The sequence below is a fragment of the Vombatus ursinus genome, unplaced genomic scaffold, assembly GCF_900497805.2.
Source record: "Vombatus ursinus unplaced genomic scaffold, bare-nosed wombat genome assembly UNPS02004691.1, whole genome shotgun sequence".
Lineage (NCBI taxonomy): Eukaryota > Metazoa > Chordata > Mammalia > Diprotodontia > Vombatidae > Vombatus > Vombatus ursinus.
This window is the reverse complement of record NW_020944469.1, coordinates 5,152,256-5,168,325: the sequence shown is the minus strand read 5'-3', so window position 1 is coordinate 5,168,325 and position 16,070 is coordinate 5,152,256. Positions and strand designations below refer to the sequence as shown.

The 16,070-nt window shown below is 37.9% G+C and overlaps 1 protein-coding gene across 2 annotated transcripts in view; it reads left to right on the top strand.

Moving 5' to 3' along the window:
* RPS6KA6 (ribosomal protein S6 kinase A6) overlaps window positions 1-16,070 on the top strand; it is a 90,753-nt gene that overhangs the window by 10,859 nt on the left and 63,824 nt on the right. The window contains exon 2 of one of the 2 annotated variants that reach the window (XM_027839888.1): window positions 10,841-10,960. In XM_027839888.1, coding sequence (XP_027695689.1) covers window positions 10,841-10,960 — 120 coding nt within the window. The remainder of the gene's footprint in view (window positions 1-10,840; window positions 10,961-16,070) is intronic. The other variant, XM_027839896.1, reaches the window with a different exon arrangement.

Below are 16,070 nucleotides of genomic sequence, written 5' to 3'. Positions count from 1 at the left end.
GTAGGTGAGAGTGCATTTAGGAAATTGTGCAGTGTTCTTAATCACTCCAAGCTTCTACCTGAAAGGAAAGTTTATCTTTTTAACATTAATAATTTTCTAGTGACGCTATGTGGCTGAAAGTCATAGAATATTATCAGTCTCCAAAGAATTAAAGCTGTGAGTTACCTCAGGGGCAGTGGAGAAGGTTGTGAGTAGGCTGTGCCATGTTAACATTGAAGAGTTGTGTAGGAGAAGAGATCATGGCATCAGATATGATTTATGATTGGAAAAGGTTGTGGGCCAGGCACATAGCAAGAGCAAAGGATCATGGAAAGGTTTCATTGGTATCCATGCACTGTTAAGAGATATAGGGAAGGTCCTCAGCTTATTGACCCTTTCTTCTCTACCTCCATCAGTACTACACATATATGTACCAAATGGCATAGCATCTAAATGCATAAAGGAAAAGTTAGCTAAATTACAGATACTTTAATGTTCTCTCAGAACTGGAATCTAGCAGAAAGATAAAAAGGAAGATATATAAAAACTAACCTACAAAAACACACCCATATTTAGAAAACATAAAATAGAGATTTTAGCCCAGTCTCAGAAAATTATATTGAATTAGCTGAAAAGGAGTTACTAAAGGAAAAAAAAATCCAGTCCAGGTGGATTTACAGGAAAATTCTTTAAAATATTTAAAGAATAATTATAATCAATACCTGTACTATAGAAATTATTCTCAAGAACTGGTAAAGAAAACACTACCAAACTCCTTTTATGAGGTAACATCCACAGAACTCTTGATGGTCTGTGGACTCTAGGCTAGTTAAGAACCCCCTATTCTAGAACCCTAACCTGATGCCCTCTAGTCACTGGTGCCTTTCTTTCAAATTATCTTGTATCTCTTTTACATACGTTGCATATATACCTATATATGTATGTGTTGTCTACCTTGGCTAGATTGTAAGCTCCTCAAGGGCAGGGAGTGTTTCATTTTAGACTTTGTATTCCTAGCACCTAACATAAGTGCCTGCTATTTGTCACTCTGCTGACTGCTGAGGATACAATTAAAAAAAAAAAAAACAATCCCTACTCTCAGGAAAGTTGCATTCTGGTGGAGAAACAATTACATATGTAAATAATAATAATAAATGTTGCCTTATATATAGTACTTTAAGATCTGCAAAGCACTGTGTGTACACACACACACACACACACACACACATATATGTAATATATATTATGTATATACTATACGTATATATCATTCATATATATGTACGTATATATGTGTATATGCACACACACTCACACACACACATATATAATTTGATCCTCACAACAGCCCTATGAAGTAGATGACTTTATCCCCATTTTGTGGATGACAAACTGAAGCTGAGGGAGGTTAAATGACTTGTCCAAGGTCACACGGCTAATGCATCTGAGGTGAGATTTTAATTCAGGTCACCCTGACTCCAAGTCCAGCACTCTGTCTGAGTTGTATATACAGAATACATATAAAGAAAACAAAAAGAAGTTAGAAAGGTAGGGCAATAGTAATTGAAGGGATCAGGAAGTTTTATATAGAAGGTGACTCTTGATCTATGTCTTGAAGAAGAGAGGGATTCTGTGATACGGAGGTGAGGAAAGAATATTTCTGGCATGGTGGACAGCCACTACAAAGGCACAATGATAAGAGATGAGTGCCATGTGTTAGGAACAGAGAGAGAAGGTCAGTTTGGCTGGACTGCAGAGTAGAGTGGTGAGTAATAGATGGTCAGACTAGAAAGATAGGTTGGGACCATATTGTAAAGGGTTTTAAAAGCTAAATTTTAGCTTTACATGCAATAGTGAATCACTAGAGTTTATTGAGTAGGGGAAGTAAAATGGTCAGATCTGCTCTTAAGGAAAATCACTTTGGCAACTTCATTAACGATAGACTAGAATGAAGGAAGACTTGAGGTAAGGCGATAAATTATAGAAAGGTGTTGCAGTATACTAGGTGAGAGTTCAAGAGGGCTTCAACTAAAGTGGTAGCAGAGAACTGGAAACAAAGCCTCTCAATTGAGGAATGGCTAAACAAACTGTGGTACGTGCATGTATTGGAATACTAAATACAGAGAAGCATCAGAAAATTTATATGAACTGATGCAAAGTGAAGTAAGTAGACCAAGGAAAAGAATATACCCCATGACTATAGCATTGTAAATGTAAAAAAAAAAAAGAAACTGAATGCTGTACAGTTATAATGACCAAGCTTGGCCCTGAAGATAAGATGAAAAAATGTACCACCCTGTCTCTGTTGTGGAATTGGGAGACTACAAGTGTGGAGTCTTACTTATACTATTAGTCTCAGTTGATGTGTTAGTTTTGCTGAAATACTTTTTTGCTTTACTTTTGCATTCTTTGTTAACAGAGGTGGCTCTTTGGGAAAGGGAGGAGGGAAATATATTTGGAACCTCAAAGAAAGTGAATGTAGCAAGGAAGCCAAAGGCAAAGCTGAAACAAAATACGATGAAGTGCAATAAGAAACCCTCTTTGAAAAAGGAGAGACCCAAAACTAATAAGGTACCAGAGGTGGAAGAATTTAAAGTGAAAGAAATTTAAAGTCTTAGTAATACTTAAGACTTCCCTCTATCTCTCTCCTGTATTGTTAACATGGAGGAATAGGTCAACTATTTTCTAAATGTAGATTTGTGTTTTTAAGCATGGTTAATTCTGGAACATCTCCATCTTTTTTTTTTGTTTGGTTATGATGTCAGCAACAAGAAATCACTGCCTCTTCATTTTGTGATGGTAATAGTTTGATTTATAGGAAGAATGAGTGGTGACAGCTTCTTTAGTCACTGTGTACTTTATTTGTGGAAGCTATCTTTTCAATCCTTTAGATTTTTCTTTGACCCTGGTACGTTTGATTCTATGAAGCAAGGAAGTCTCAAATGGAAAGTTCCTTTTCATTAGCCAGTCCATGGTTTCTGTGGGTTGATTTTATTAAGAAGATGAGCTATTATTATTAAATTCTAAGAGTTGGAAATACCTTAACCAATTAATATTAGGTTTTGTTAAATAAAAAAAAACCATGTTTTAAAATGAAATCAAGTATTTATTTCAGAAGGACAGACTGATTGATTATATGTGTATCCACTATTAGAAATTTTGTTGGACTTATCTCAATACAGTGAAGACTTCTCAAAAGAAAATACATAACTAAAATATAATTGAAAAGAACAAAAGCTCCACCTGAACAACTTGTCTCTAAAGAAGAGATGAGGAAATGTGCCTCCTCCTCTTTACAGGGGTGGGAAACTTTGGGACACTACATATACCATCGGACTCAGTTGATAAAGTAGTTTTGCTGAACTGTGTTTTGTTTTTTCTCATTTGTTATTGTTCCTTGCTAAAAGGGATGCCTCATTGGGTAAGGGAGAGGGGAGGAGGCATATTTGGAAACAAAAGTGATATAAAAAGAAAATGTAAATACAGGAAATTTTAAATGAAATTGAATCATTTGATAAATTTCTTCGACTTTCCTTCTCCTACACAGATGCTGAATTTAATTGTATTTTCATAACTTATGTAATTCAGTGGTGGCTGGTTGGTTGTTGTCCTTCATTCTCTAAGAGGACCAAAATGACTGCACTTTGTTGGGATCAAGCTATAGTGTGTCTGACTGTGGCTGATCAGACCAATACGAGCACAGACGGCTCTACCGTATGTCAGGCACGAATAGTCCACATGAACATTTGGAGTAGAGGTATCTCTAGATTTGTGCATCTCACGTTTCCTTTGTGCTACTGAGATTCAGCTTTGCTCATGGAGCACAGCGTCTTCTTTGATGTTGGCACACCATGTTGGGCAGTTCTGTGCCAGTGTCTCCCATGTCTCCCAATCAATTCCGAAGTTCTCACAGTGGTGGCAAATTCAAATAGAAACATATTGACAACATATGTAGGCAGCATATTGACTTAGCAAACCCCAAATTAACATTGTCTATATTGTATTGCATTTTTATTTATTTTGTTAAACATTTCCCTTTTACATTTTAGTCTGGTTTGGACTGTTCTCAGGATGTTTTGTGGCTCTAAGTTTGACACATCTGATCAGGTAGTTACCTACAAAGAAAGGAGTCCCCTCTATCCTAGAATAATATCCCCAGCCTTGTAGACTTTTTGAATATTGCTGTGAGACTTCAGCAGCCATATTGCGTTTTTGCCGGTTAGTTAACTGGTACTGTTGGCAGGCTTCAAGTTGGAAAAAAATTTTGAATATTTTTGTTACAAAGGGAGATTGGGGTACACAGCCCATTTTAAATGTATCCTTTTCTGTTATTTTCATTCTGGATTGTAAATTTCTTATGTCTCAAGCACCTAGTAGAGTGCCTTGTGCATATTAGGTGCTTAATAAATGTTTGTCGATTTGACTATAATCCCTTATTTCTAAGTGTGAAAAAGACCTTCCTTTGAATGATATTTTCATTAGTTGGTAGTGGCAGGAATTGCTACTACTACAGTTTTGGGTTCAGATGCATTATTACATCAATAGGATGAAATGGTGAAATGACATTTTTTCTGTAGATTATTTGTAAAAGCAACGAGTGTGGTGTTAGAAATGAATTCTGTGAAATTTGGAATTTAAAAAGAAATTTCATATAGTGAGAAACTTGTGTAGTAAGGCAGTGTGGTATATTGAAAAGAGGACTGGAGTTCAAACATGTTGTAGATTCTAATCTACAATTGCTATTCCTTGCATATGAGGCTGTAAGCAGTTAACTCCATTAAATTTTCTGGTTCCCAACTTCTGTAAATTGATGGGTTTTGACTAGATGGCTAGAGATCTCTCTTCATCTTTAGAGAACCTATCATTCCATTGTGAATCACAGGCTAAGAGACAACATTTTCTGGCCCCAAATGGGCATTTTTATGTTTATAAGTTACACTATCTTCATTACTATGCTTCAAGCCTTTTTGGTGCCTTATACTGTGTATGTATGTGTGTATAAATCAGGGTTACTAATTTAAGGAAAAACCTTACCTTGAACTCAAGGGCATGTTATTGATTGATTTTAGCTTTCTGAGTCTCAAATTTTGTTAGTTTGTCTAATATACTTATTCCCTTTTTTATCTACCATTAATAAATAACATTTTTTAAAATAAATTTTTATTGATTTTTTTATATCACCCAAATTTTCCCCAATACCCTCCCTTTTTCTCCTCCAGAGAGCCATCCCATATAACAAAGAATATTTATTTTGAAGAAAAAGAAGAGAAAAAATTTGCAAAACTAGTTGGTAAATTGAAAAAATATGAAAATATATGCAATGTTCCACACCAGTGGATCTCCCATCTCTACAAGGGAATGGGATGGGAATTTATTCTCATGTCTCTTTGGGGCCATGCTTTTTGTTTATAATTTTGCAACATACACTTTGGACTTGTGTGTGTGTTTTTTTCCATTTACATTGTTGTAATCGTTATGTATGTTGTTTTCTTGGCTCTGATTACTTCACTATACATCTGGTGATGTAAATCTTTCCATGCTTCTTTGTATTCATCATATTCATAATTTTTTATGGCATAGTAATATTTTATTATATTCTCATACCGCAGTTTGTGTAGCCATTCCCCAATTGATGAGCATCTGCTTTGTTTCTAATTCTTTGCTACCACAAAAGATGATGCTATAAATATTCGGGTGTATATGTCAATTTTCTTCTTATCAATGAGCTTCTTAGGGTATAAGCCTAGTAATGGAATCTCAAGTCAAAGGGTATGGAGAGCTTATTCACTTTATTTGCATAATTCCATTTTGCTTTCCAGAAATGCTGTATGGATTCATGGCCTCATCAACAGTGGACTAATGTCTCTGTCTTGCCACAACTTCACCAACATTGACTCTTCCCATCTTTTGTCAGCCTTGCCAATTTATGTATGTAAGGCAACTCCTTAGGATTTTTTTGAGTTGCATTTCTCTTATTATTAGTAATTTGGAGCATTGTTTCATATGGTTATGAATAATTTGCAGTTCTTTTGAGACCCATTTGTTTATATCCTTTAACCACTTATCTATTGAGGAATGGCTTTTGGTTATACATATATACATATATATGTATATATATGTATATATGTATATCTCTTGGCTACCAAACCCTTATCAGAATTTGATAGAAAAATTTTTTCCCCTTGCTTTTGACTGATTCCCTTCATATCTTAGGTCAATCAATTTTGTAAGAACATATTTTTAAATTTTTAATTCAACAAATGTTCATTAAATACTTCCTGTGTACCGAGTACTGTGCTAGACTTTGGAAAAAACAAAACAATTCTTACCCTCAGGGAACTTGTATTCTACTGGGGCAAAGCAACATGTGCATAAATAGGTGATACAAAATATATACAAAGTAATTTTGTTGTCAGGGAGAGGTATGCACTTAACAACTGGAGGGAACAAGGGAGGTCTACTCCTTTTGAGTAGGAGGCCTTTGAGCATAGTTCTGAAAGTAGGGATAGATTATAAGAGATAAATATTAGGAGAGTGAACATTCTAGGAATGGGAGACACCCTAGGCACGGGCAAAGAAGTGCAAGTTGGAATTCCATTTATAGGGAACAAGTAGAACAATTTGGTTGAAACATAAAGTGAATGAGAAGGAGTGATCTGAAATCAGCCTGGAAAGAGGTTTGTGTAATATTGTACAAAGCTTTGAATATCAGTCTAAATTGATATCTTATCCTAGAAGCAGTAGGAACCACTGAAGCTTCTTTAGCCAGGTCTGACCTGCGCTTTGTGATTCTCATTTTGGAAGCTCTCTGTAGGATGGATTGAAGAGGGTATAACTTAAATGCAGGGAGACCAACTAGGAGGCTACTGCCATAAACCACAGCAGAGTTGTCAAACCTGAGACTGACAGCCTACAACATTCCACAGTGCAGCAGAAATTGGGAAATATTTAACAAAATAAGTAAAAAATACAATAGAGCATAGATAATGTTAATATGCGATTTTCTAAGTCCCTGTGCTTAGCACAGAGTTCATTATGTTCGATTTAGTAGCCCTGTTTCTGTTTGAATTTGACACCATGGATCTACACCACAACAGTGATGGCTGTGTGAGTAGAGAGAAGGGAATATATTGTGAGAGATGATAAGATTTGTGTCCAGGTGAGATGAGAGAGAGAAAGAGGAGGAGTCCCAAAGACAGTGGAGACAAATTCCCCTCCAAACAACTTTAATGCCTCTAAATGAATTCTGGAGCAGCAAAACCCACAAAAGGATGAGGTAAAACAATTTTCCAGCCCAAGACAACTTAGAAGGTTGGCAGGAAAGGTCTGTCACAGTGGGGTGAGAGTGGAGCCACAATACTGTGCAGTCAATGCCCCAGCAAGACAGCAGCAGTCCTAGGAGGCACACCTCTCCCTGACATCAAAATTGCTTTGTATATGTTTTGTATATACATGTTGCTTCGCCCTAATAGAATGTAAGTTCCCTGAGGGTAAGGAGCAACCCGAAAGAAACAGTTTAAATATCATGGATCCACAGTCAGGATAATACAAGATTTAGCAGCTTCCACATTAAACGATTGGAGGGCTTGGAATATGATATTCTGGAGGGCAAAGCAGCTAAGATTACAACCAAGCAAAACTTCAGGGGAGAAAAATGGATATTCAGTGACATAAAGGATTTTCAAGCATTCTTGATGAAAAGGCCAGAATAGAAAATTTGACTTTCAGACACAAGACTCAAGAGAAGAATAAAAAGGTAAACAGGAAAGAGAAATGATAAAGGGATTCAGTAAGGTTAAACTGTTTGCATTCCTACATGGGAAAATGATACTTGTAACTCCTGAGAACTTTATCATTATTAGGACAGTTAGAAGGACTATACATAGATAGTGGGCATAGGTGTGTTTACTCTGATTTTATGGGGTCTAAAAAAATTAAGGGGTGAGAAAGAGGAATGTATTGGGAGAAAGGGGAAGGGAGAAGTAGAATGGGGTACATTATCTCACATAAAAGAGTTGTGAAAGAGCCTTTACAGTGGAGGGTAGCATTTGAATGTTACTTTCACTGGAATTGGCTCAAAGAGGGAATAACATACATGCTCAGTTGGGTATAGAGAACTGTCTCACCCTACAGGAAAGTAGGAGGGGAAGAGTATCAGAGAAAGTGGGATGATAAAAGGGAAGACAGATTTGAGGAGACAGTAGAAGCAAAACACTTTTGAAGATGGACAGAGAATGAAGGGAGAGAGTAGGATTAATGGGGGCGGTAGGATGGAAGGAAATACATAGTAATCATAAATGTGAAAAAAATTTTACAGCAAGTTTCTCTGATAAAGGCCTTCCTCATTTCTCAAATATATAGAGAATTGAGTCAAGTTTATAAGAATATAAGTCATCTTCCAATAGATAAATGGTCAAAGGATATGAACAGGCAATTTTCAGACAATAATCAAAGCTATCTACAGTCATATGAAAAAAGTGCTCCAAATCACTATTGATTAGAGAAATGCAAATGAAAACAACTCTGAGGTACCATCCCACACCTATAAGATTGGCTAATATGACAGAAAAGGAAAATGACAAATGTTGGAGGGGATGTGGGAAAATTGAGACACTAATGCACTGTTGGTGGAGTTGTAAACTGATTCAGTTGTTTTGGAGGGTAATTTGGAACTATGCCCCAAAGGCTATAAAACCATGCATACCCTTTGACCCAGAAATACCACTACTGGGTCTTTATCCCTCAAAGATAAAAAATATAAAGGAAAAAAGACCTAAATGTACAAAAATATTTATAGCAGCTCTTTTTCTGGTGGCAAAGAATTGGAAATTGAGGGGATGCCCATCAATAGTGGTATAACTGAACAAGTTGTGGGATATGATTGTGATGCAGTACTATTGTGCTGTAAGAAATGATAAGCAGGATGCTCTCAGAAAAACCTGGAAAGACTTACATGAATGGATACAAAATGAAACAAACAGAACCAGGAGAACATTGTACACAGGAACAACAATATTGTATAATAATTAGCTTGGCAATTTTCAGCAGTACAGTGATCCAAGACAATTCTGAAGGACTTATGGTGAAAAATGCTTTCCACCTCCATTGAAAGAACTGATAGAGACTGAATGCGGATCGAAGCATGCTTTTAAAAAAATTCTCTTATTTTTCTTGGAGTTTTTTTTGGTCTGTTTTCTTTTGCAACATGAATAATAGGGAAATGTGTTTTGTATCACTGTACATGTATAACCTATATCAAATTACTTGCCTTCTCAATGAGGGGGCAAGGAGGGAGAGAATTTGGAAATCAAAATTTAAAAAAAAAACTAATGTTAAAATAGCTTTTACATGTAACTGGGAAAAAATAAAATATTAAAATTTTCAAAAAAGACTGAGGTTCCCTACCTGGAAGATGGAAAGGATAGTCTATTTTCTGCATGCAGAATGTTTGTCTGAAAACTGGGTAGGTAAACTCTCTGCCTTTGTACAGTCTGCCTAATTAGAATAACATGATCATAGATTTAAGGCTGGACAGAGAGGACCTTAGAGGTCATTGAATCCAACCTTCTCATTTTACAGATGAAGAAACAGAGGCTTAGGTTAAGTGACTTGACCATAGTTGCACTGCTAGTAAATATCAGGGGCAATTAATCTAAACTTTTCTAGATATGTTTTAGTGAAGCCCTAGAAGGGTTAGTTGGGCTGCAAAGCTCAAGTTATGATACTTTACTCTGAGCTCTATCTACATAGGAAATCTCTGACCAAATTTCTAACCAAATACCTTATAATATTTTGTGAACCAAATGCCTTGCTTTAAGCAAACTCATTGTATAAGAACAGAGAATCAGTATCTCAGTGTTGGATCTGGAAGGGACAGTTAAAGTTAATGTTATTTACAGCCTTCCTACTTCTCCAATCTTCTTACATATTTCCCTCTACCATGCATTCTGTAGCTCAGTCATAGTGGCCTCCTTGCTGTTTCTCATGCACAACATTCCCTGGAGAGCCATCCATTATGCCTTAACCCAGCTAAAAGAAACTGGAGAATTTATTTACCCAGCTTCATGAGAAATAAGGCCTTAGTTTGGAACTAGCTAGGTGTATACAGATCTTTGTTCTCTATACCAGTGGTGTCAAACTGAGATAGAAATTGGGGGGGGGGGTAAAAACCATATGAGCCACATGTTTACTTAGAAAACCACATATTAACATTATCTACATTCTACTGTATTATCTATTTAGTCAATTACATCATAATCTGGGCCACATTGGGGAGTGTTGTGGCTCACAGGTAACATGTTTGATACTTCTGCTCTATACTATTGTTTTACCTTCTCTTGTCACCAATTGAGTTGATTGTTTTAATTTTTTTTAAAAAAAAAGTTTGAGGTTTAAAATATTTATCAATTCTCCTAACATGCAGTTACTTCCATTCACTAAGTATTGTTACAGGCTTACTTCTAACCTAGTCAACATCACACTTCCTAGGGACTCTACAGGAGACTCAACTGCTGCTCTTACTTATTGCTCTTTTCCGTATGCCAAATCAGTAAAAAGGCACATTGAAACATAAATATATGCTGTACCTTCATGAGACCATCAATAGGAAAAGATGTGAGGCATTGAGGAGGGGGTTTAGAGGGACGACATAAGTCAGTATCATATCTGTAGATCAGGCAATTATGTCTGGTTCCTGGATCTTGTTATATTTTGATTCCTATGATCTCATGGAAATTTGGACAAGTTAGTAATGTGACAGAAATGAACTTGGTGTGTGTGGAGGTTGGGGCTTAATCTTTCTTCTTATATAAGAAACATAATAGAATATTGTAACTGAAGTTGTGTTTAACATTTCTTTTAGCAGGATGAAGAAAGTATTAAAGAAATTCCTATTACCCACCACGTAAAAGAAGGATGTGAGAAAGCAGATCCTGCTCAATTTGAGTTACTCAAGGTTCTTGGTCAGGGATCGTTTGGAAAGGTAAGGACATCATTTTTTCATTTGTTTATGCTCTAGATATTTAGGCAAAATTTATGCAGAGAATATGGAGTAACAACTACTTCCAGGTTTCCTAAAGGACACACATATGAACAGCACCATAATTTTCCCACTTCTTTCTTTTCTTATATCTTCACTTGCTTTTTATATTTGCTTGTTTTTATCTATGTATCACCTCTTACCAATCTTCACTAATTTCTTTCTCAAATGTACAAAACATTCAGCGTGTTGCTGGTTTAGGTCATTTAATTTTTTAATGATTCTTTTTGTCTCTCCATATACTTAGTAGCATACAGTCTTTGCTCTTGGTTTCCTATCTTCTGTTCCCCTAACTGTACCCCAGACGTTAGGGAAAATGTATTTGTTGATTCACACATTCATCAAGCAAGCATCACTTTCCACTCTGTGCTGGACACTGTACTAGGGAATACAAAGACAGAAATTTAAAAGTCTTTGCCTTCAAGTATCTTGTGTTCTACTGGGATAAAACAATCTGAACACAGATAAGATAATACTATATATATATGTATATATATGTATGTGTGTGTATATATATGTATATACACACACACATAAAGTAAATTTTTTTGGGGGGGTGGTACACTGGAAATGTGGTAGAAGAGGTCTGAATAGGCCTCCTGTACATGGCAGCACTTCACTTGAGCCTTGAAGGAAGCTAGGATTTTGACAAGTCCGAGGTAAGAAGGTAGAGCATTCTAGACTTCAGAATAGCCTGTGCAAAGGCATGGAGATGGGAGATGGGATATCACATATGAAAAATAGCAGTTGGGCCAGTTTGCCTAGATTGTATGGCATATATATTGTGCATTAAGCCTGGAAAGGTAGGCTGGAGCCAGATTGTGTAAGGCAGAAATTATTTCTATATTATTTGTTAATCAGAATGTATGAAAAGCACCTTGAAAGGGGCTAGGTAATAAACTAAATGGATCCTACATTCATAGAGTTCAGACTTAAATATAGAAAAATAATTCATTCAGCTTTGTCATTTAAATGTTTGTTTAGTGCCTGATTGCTTGTGGTGCTGTATAAAGAGAACTTTGTAGACTTGATTTCTGATTTCAGGGGGTATACCTTTAAAGACCTGAAAGTATTAAATACCAGTATTAAGAAACAGCCTCTAGATGTGTCTATTAAGATGCCAAACTAGACAATTTCTTCAGTCTTTCTTCATTCTCAAAAACTCCCCCAAAAGAGGGATTGTAATCCAGAAGGAAAGCAATTAGAGCTGAATTGACAGTCAAGAAAACAAGGTAATAACCTTATGAGTTAAAACTAGAGAATGGGGGCAGCTAGGTGGCGCAGTAGATAGAGCACCGGCCCTGAAGTCAGGAGGACCTGAGTTCAAATCCGGCCTCAGACCAAACGCTTGACACTTACTAGCTGTGTGACCCTGGGCAAGTCACTTAACCCCAATTGCCTCAGCAAAAACAAAACAAAACAAAAAAAAACAACCCAAAAACTAGAGAATGCTAATCCTTCAGGTGCTCTCTTAGCACCTCTTTCTCACTGGCTTCCATGCTCTGTCAGAGAAGTACACACCATTCCGCAGGCTCGTACCTGTGGGATACAACAGGGATTCCCAGAAACTTTGGAGGCACATTTCACCTTTTACTTGTCCACTGCCCCATTGCAAGAAGCAGCAAACTTTGATTCAGCCCAGCCATATGAGCACATGAGGAGGGGTGGGAGAAATCAGGCTTCCTATTGCCTGAGGTGGTGCTTAGGTTAGGGAATCCCAATGCTGCAGAGACCCTGCTTAGAATACCCACTCTGGTCAACTCCAACTCTGAAAAAATCTGATTTAGCCCGACTAGAAAAGGAAGTAGGGCAGGAGGCAGGTGTGAGTGGTTACACTGGGCCTGAATGAAAGATGACTGAAATTTAGCTGGGGTCAATCCTGTCCCTCCCAAAAGATACTTAGGGCAAGAACCAAGACCTATGAAAAGTGAATGTCCTAACAAGGGAGGAAGCTGAAACAATTGTTCCCCAAGGATTATACTGACCATTAAAGGTGAGGGGGACTCAAAGAGTGAGTGACAGGGAAATATAAAGGAAAAAAAGACTGAAGAGTCACATTTCAAGAGGAAGAAAATTCAATTTAAAATGTAGGATGCAAGCTGATAAGGAATATGGAAATTAAGTTGTTGTTTGTCCTTCATTCTCTAAGAGGTCCAATGATATCACAGGTGATGTCTCACCTCGCATGTGAATTCGATTTAAGTGAGGCAGAGTTGAACAAAGTTGTCAGCCTCACTCTGTCTTCTTGAGTCATCAAAGTCCAGTGGTAGAACAAAAGTCAGGATGATTGGTGATGGCCTGGGAGGCAGTGGATGACCTTGGCATCTTTGATGCCTGGCCAGCTCTAAGCATTCCACAGCTCCTGCTTTAGTCACTTTGTTGCCATTGGAACAAATTGTTCTACTCCACCCATTCTGCCAGGGGAAGTTTTCACACACTTAACGTAGACACTCCCCTATCTCACCAGCAGGTTTGGGGCCCGTTGGTTACCCTCAACCTGGTTTAGCCCATCTGCTGAGATGGTTTTACTGGGGTGTGGCTGCTGCGCATGCTCCAGCTTCTTGGAGCCATAGGTGAGAGTTGAGTGAAGGTGGACACCAAGGGTGGATGAGCAGCCATGAAAAGGATTTAGCAAACCCTCACACCAGTGGTGCTCATCCTCCCTGAACAAAAGATGGGAATAGCTAATGTTGTGGAGTAGTTATGGGAAGATGGGCATCACTAGAACATTGTTGGTGAGGCTATAAATCAGTATAATTGTTTTGGAAAGCATTTTGAGATTATGCAAATAAAGTGATTAAAATGACCGCACCTTTTGACTCAGAGATTCCATTACCAGGCTCATACCTTAAGAATAAGATTGATAAGAACAAAGTTACCATATACACCAAAATATTTACAGCAGCATTCTTTGTGGTATCAAAGAATTGGAGACAAAATTGATGCCCATCAGTTGGGGAATGGCTATATAAACTGTGGTAACGAGAATGTTACGAAGTATTTTTCAGTCATGTCTGAATTTTTGTGACTTCTGTCGGGGTTTTCTTGGCAAAGATATTCGAGTGGTTTGCCATTTCTTTCTCTAGCTCATTTTACCAATGAGGAAACTGAGGCAAACAGGGTTAAGTGACTTGCCCAGGGTCACACAGCTAGGAAGTGTCTGAGATCAGATTTTAACTGAGGAGGAGGAGTCTTCCTGATTCCAGGCCTGGCACTCTATCCACTGCAGCACCACCTAGCTGCCCCAATGAAGTATTACTGTGCCGTAAAAAAGATGCGTATGATGAGTATAGAGCATGAAAAGTTTTACATGATTTGATGCCTGGTGAAATAATCAGATCCAAGAAAACAATATACATGATGACTACAGTAATGTAAATGGAAACAACAACCACAAAACAGTCTAAAGTGAATGTTGCAAAATTACAAAAAATAAGCATGGCCCCCAAAGAAGAGAAATTGAGAAGAAACTCATAGCCCACTCCTTGATAGAGGTGGGAGGTCCACAGGTCTGGAACATTTCATAAATATTCAGACTGGGGAGCCAAGATGGCAGAGTAAGAAGTAAGTCACTCATACCTTCCCTTGTTAACCTCTGAAAGGCCAGAAAAAAATTGCCCCAAGAAAAACCCTAGAACAGCTGAAGCAGCAGAAAGACAGTCTTGTAGCCCAGGAAGCTTAGGGGATTAATGGATAAGGCCCCTCTTGCCCTGAGGGAGGGGGAGCAGTACAGAACATGAGGCGTCCCAGCAAGCTAGTGGAAAGCCCCACCTCAGCATACCAGGAGGAGATCCTGAACCCCAGGCGGTGGAGCAAGCCAACACCAACACCAGGACCCCTGAGTGCCTCAGTACAGGCTGGGAAACCAGTGGAAACCAGCTCAGAAAACCAACACGTGCCATAGTGTTCTCCGGCAGCCACATCTCCCAGTACCTCAGCAAAACTCTGGGAAGCACAACTCCAAGAGGTAAAGCTCCAGGCTGAGAGACATCCTGCAGCAGTGAAACATCCCTGTGCAAGGCCTGGGTGAGCAGGTGTCCTGCAGGGGCCAGACTCCCTACCCCTACCCCTAGAGTTCCAGTGTTGCTGATTCCAGCCCATCACCAGGTAAGCTGCCAGAACCTTACAGCCTCCAACTGCCAGCATCTGAGACCCCAGCACACAAAGCCAGTGACCAGGCTGCGGGCTCCCAGCACAAGAAGCTTGAATCAGTGCCCCCTGCTCTCCAGCGGAAGAGCTCAATTTTTTTAAAAGTCAGGAAATAAGCAAACACCATGAGCAAAAAGAAACATACAATGACCATAGATTCTTATTATGGGGACAGGGAAGGTCAAGGTAGAAATTCAGAAGAGGACAACATTGTCAACAAACCCACATCTGAAATCTCAAAAGGGAATATGAACTGATCTGAAGCCCAAAAAGCCTTCTTGGAAGAGCTCAAGAGGGATTTTAAAAGTCAAATATGGGAGGCATAAATATTCAGACTTTTTCAATGTACTGTCCATTTTTTGGTGATTTTCCCCCTCTTTTTTAAAATTAAAATTGTTTTTTCTTATATGAGATAACTCTTTGGAAAGGGAGAGAAGACTATTGCAAGAAATTCGAATGATGTAAAAAAAAACTAAAAATTTATTTTAAATGAAAAAAAATAGTCTAGATGCACTGAGCATGTTGATTACCAAATAATGTAAGCCCGAAACAAAATTGATTATATTAAAAATGATATTCTAGAATGGTTCAAAAGAGAAATGAAAGCCATGAGACATTAGAAGGGAGCAAATGTCAGAGTTTATAGCTTTTGCAGCAGAAATAAATAGCAGAATAGAAAAAATAAGTTCATGGTGGTAAGTTTCTCTAAAGAAGCAAAAAAGAGAGCAACAGATTTTGAATACAGATGTACTAGCATCTCCAAATGCTTGTTGGACATCTCAGACTGGGTTTCCTGTAGACATCTTAAAGTCAATAGGTATAAAACTAAACTTGATATCTTACCCCTCAAACTCTCCCATCTTCCAACTTTCCTATTACTGTTGAGAGTATTACTATTTTCCCA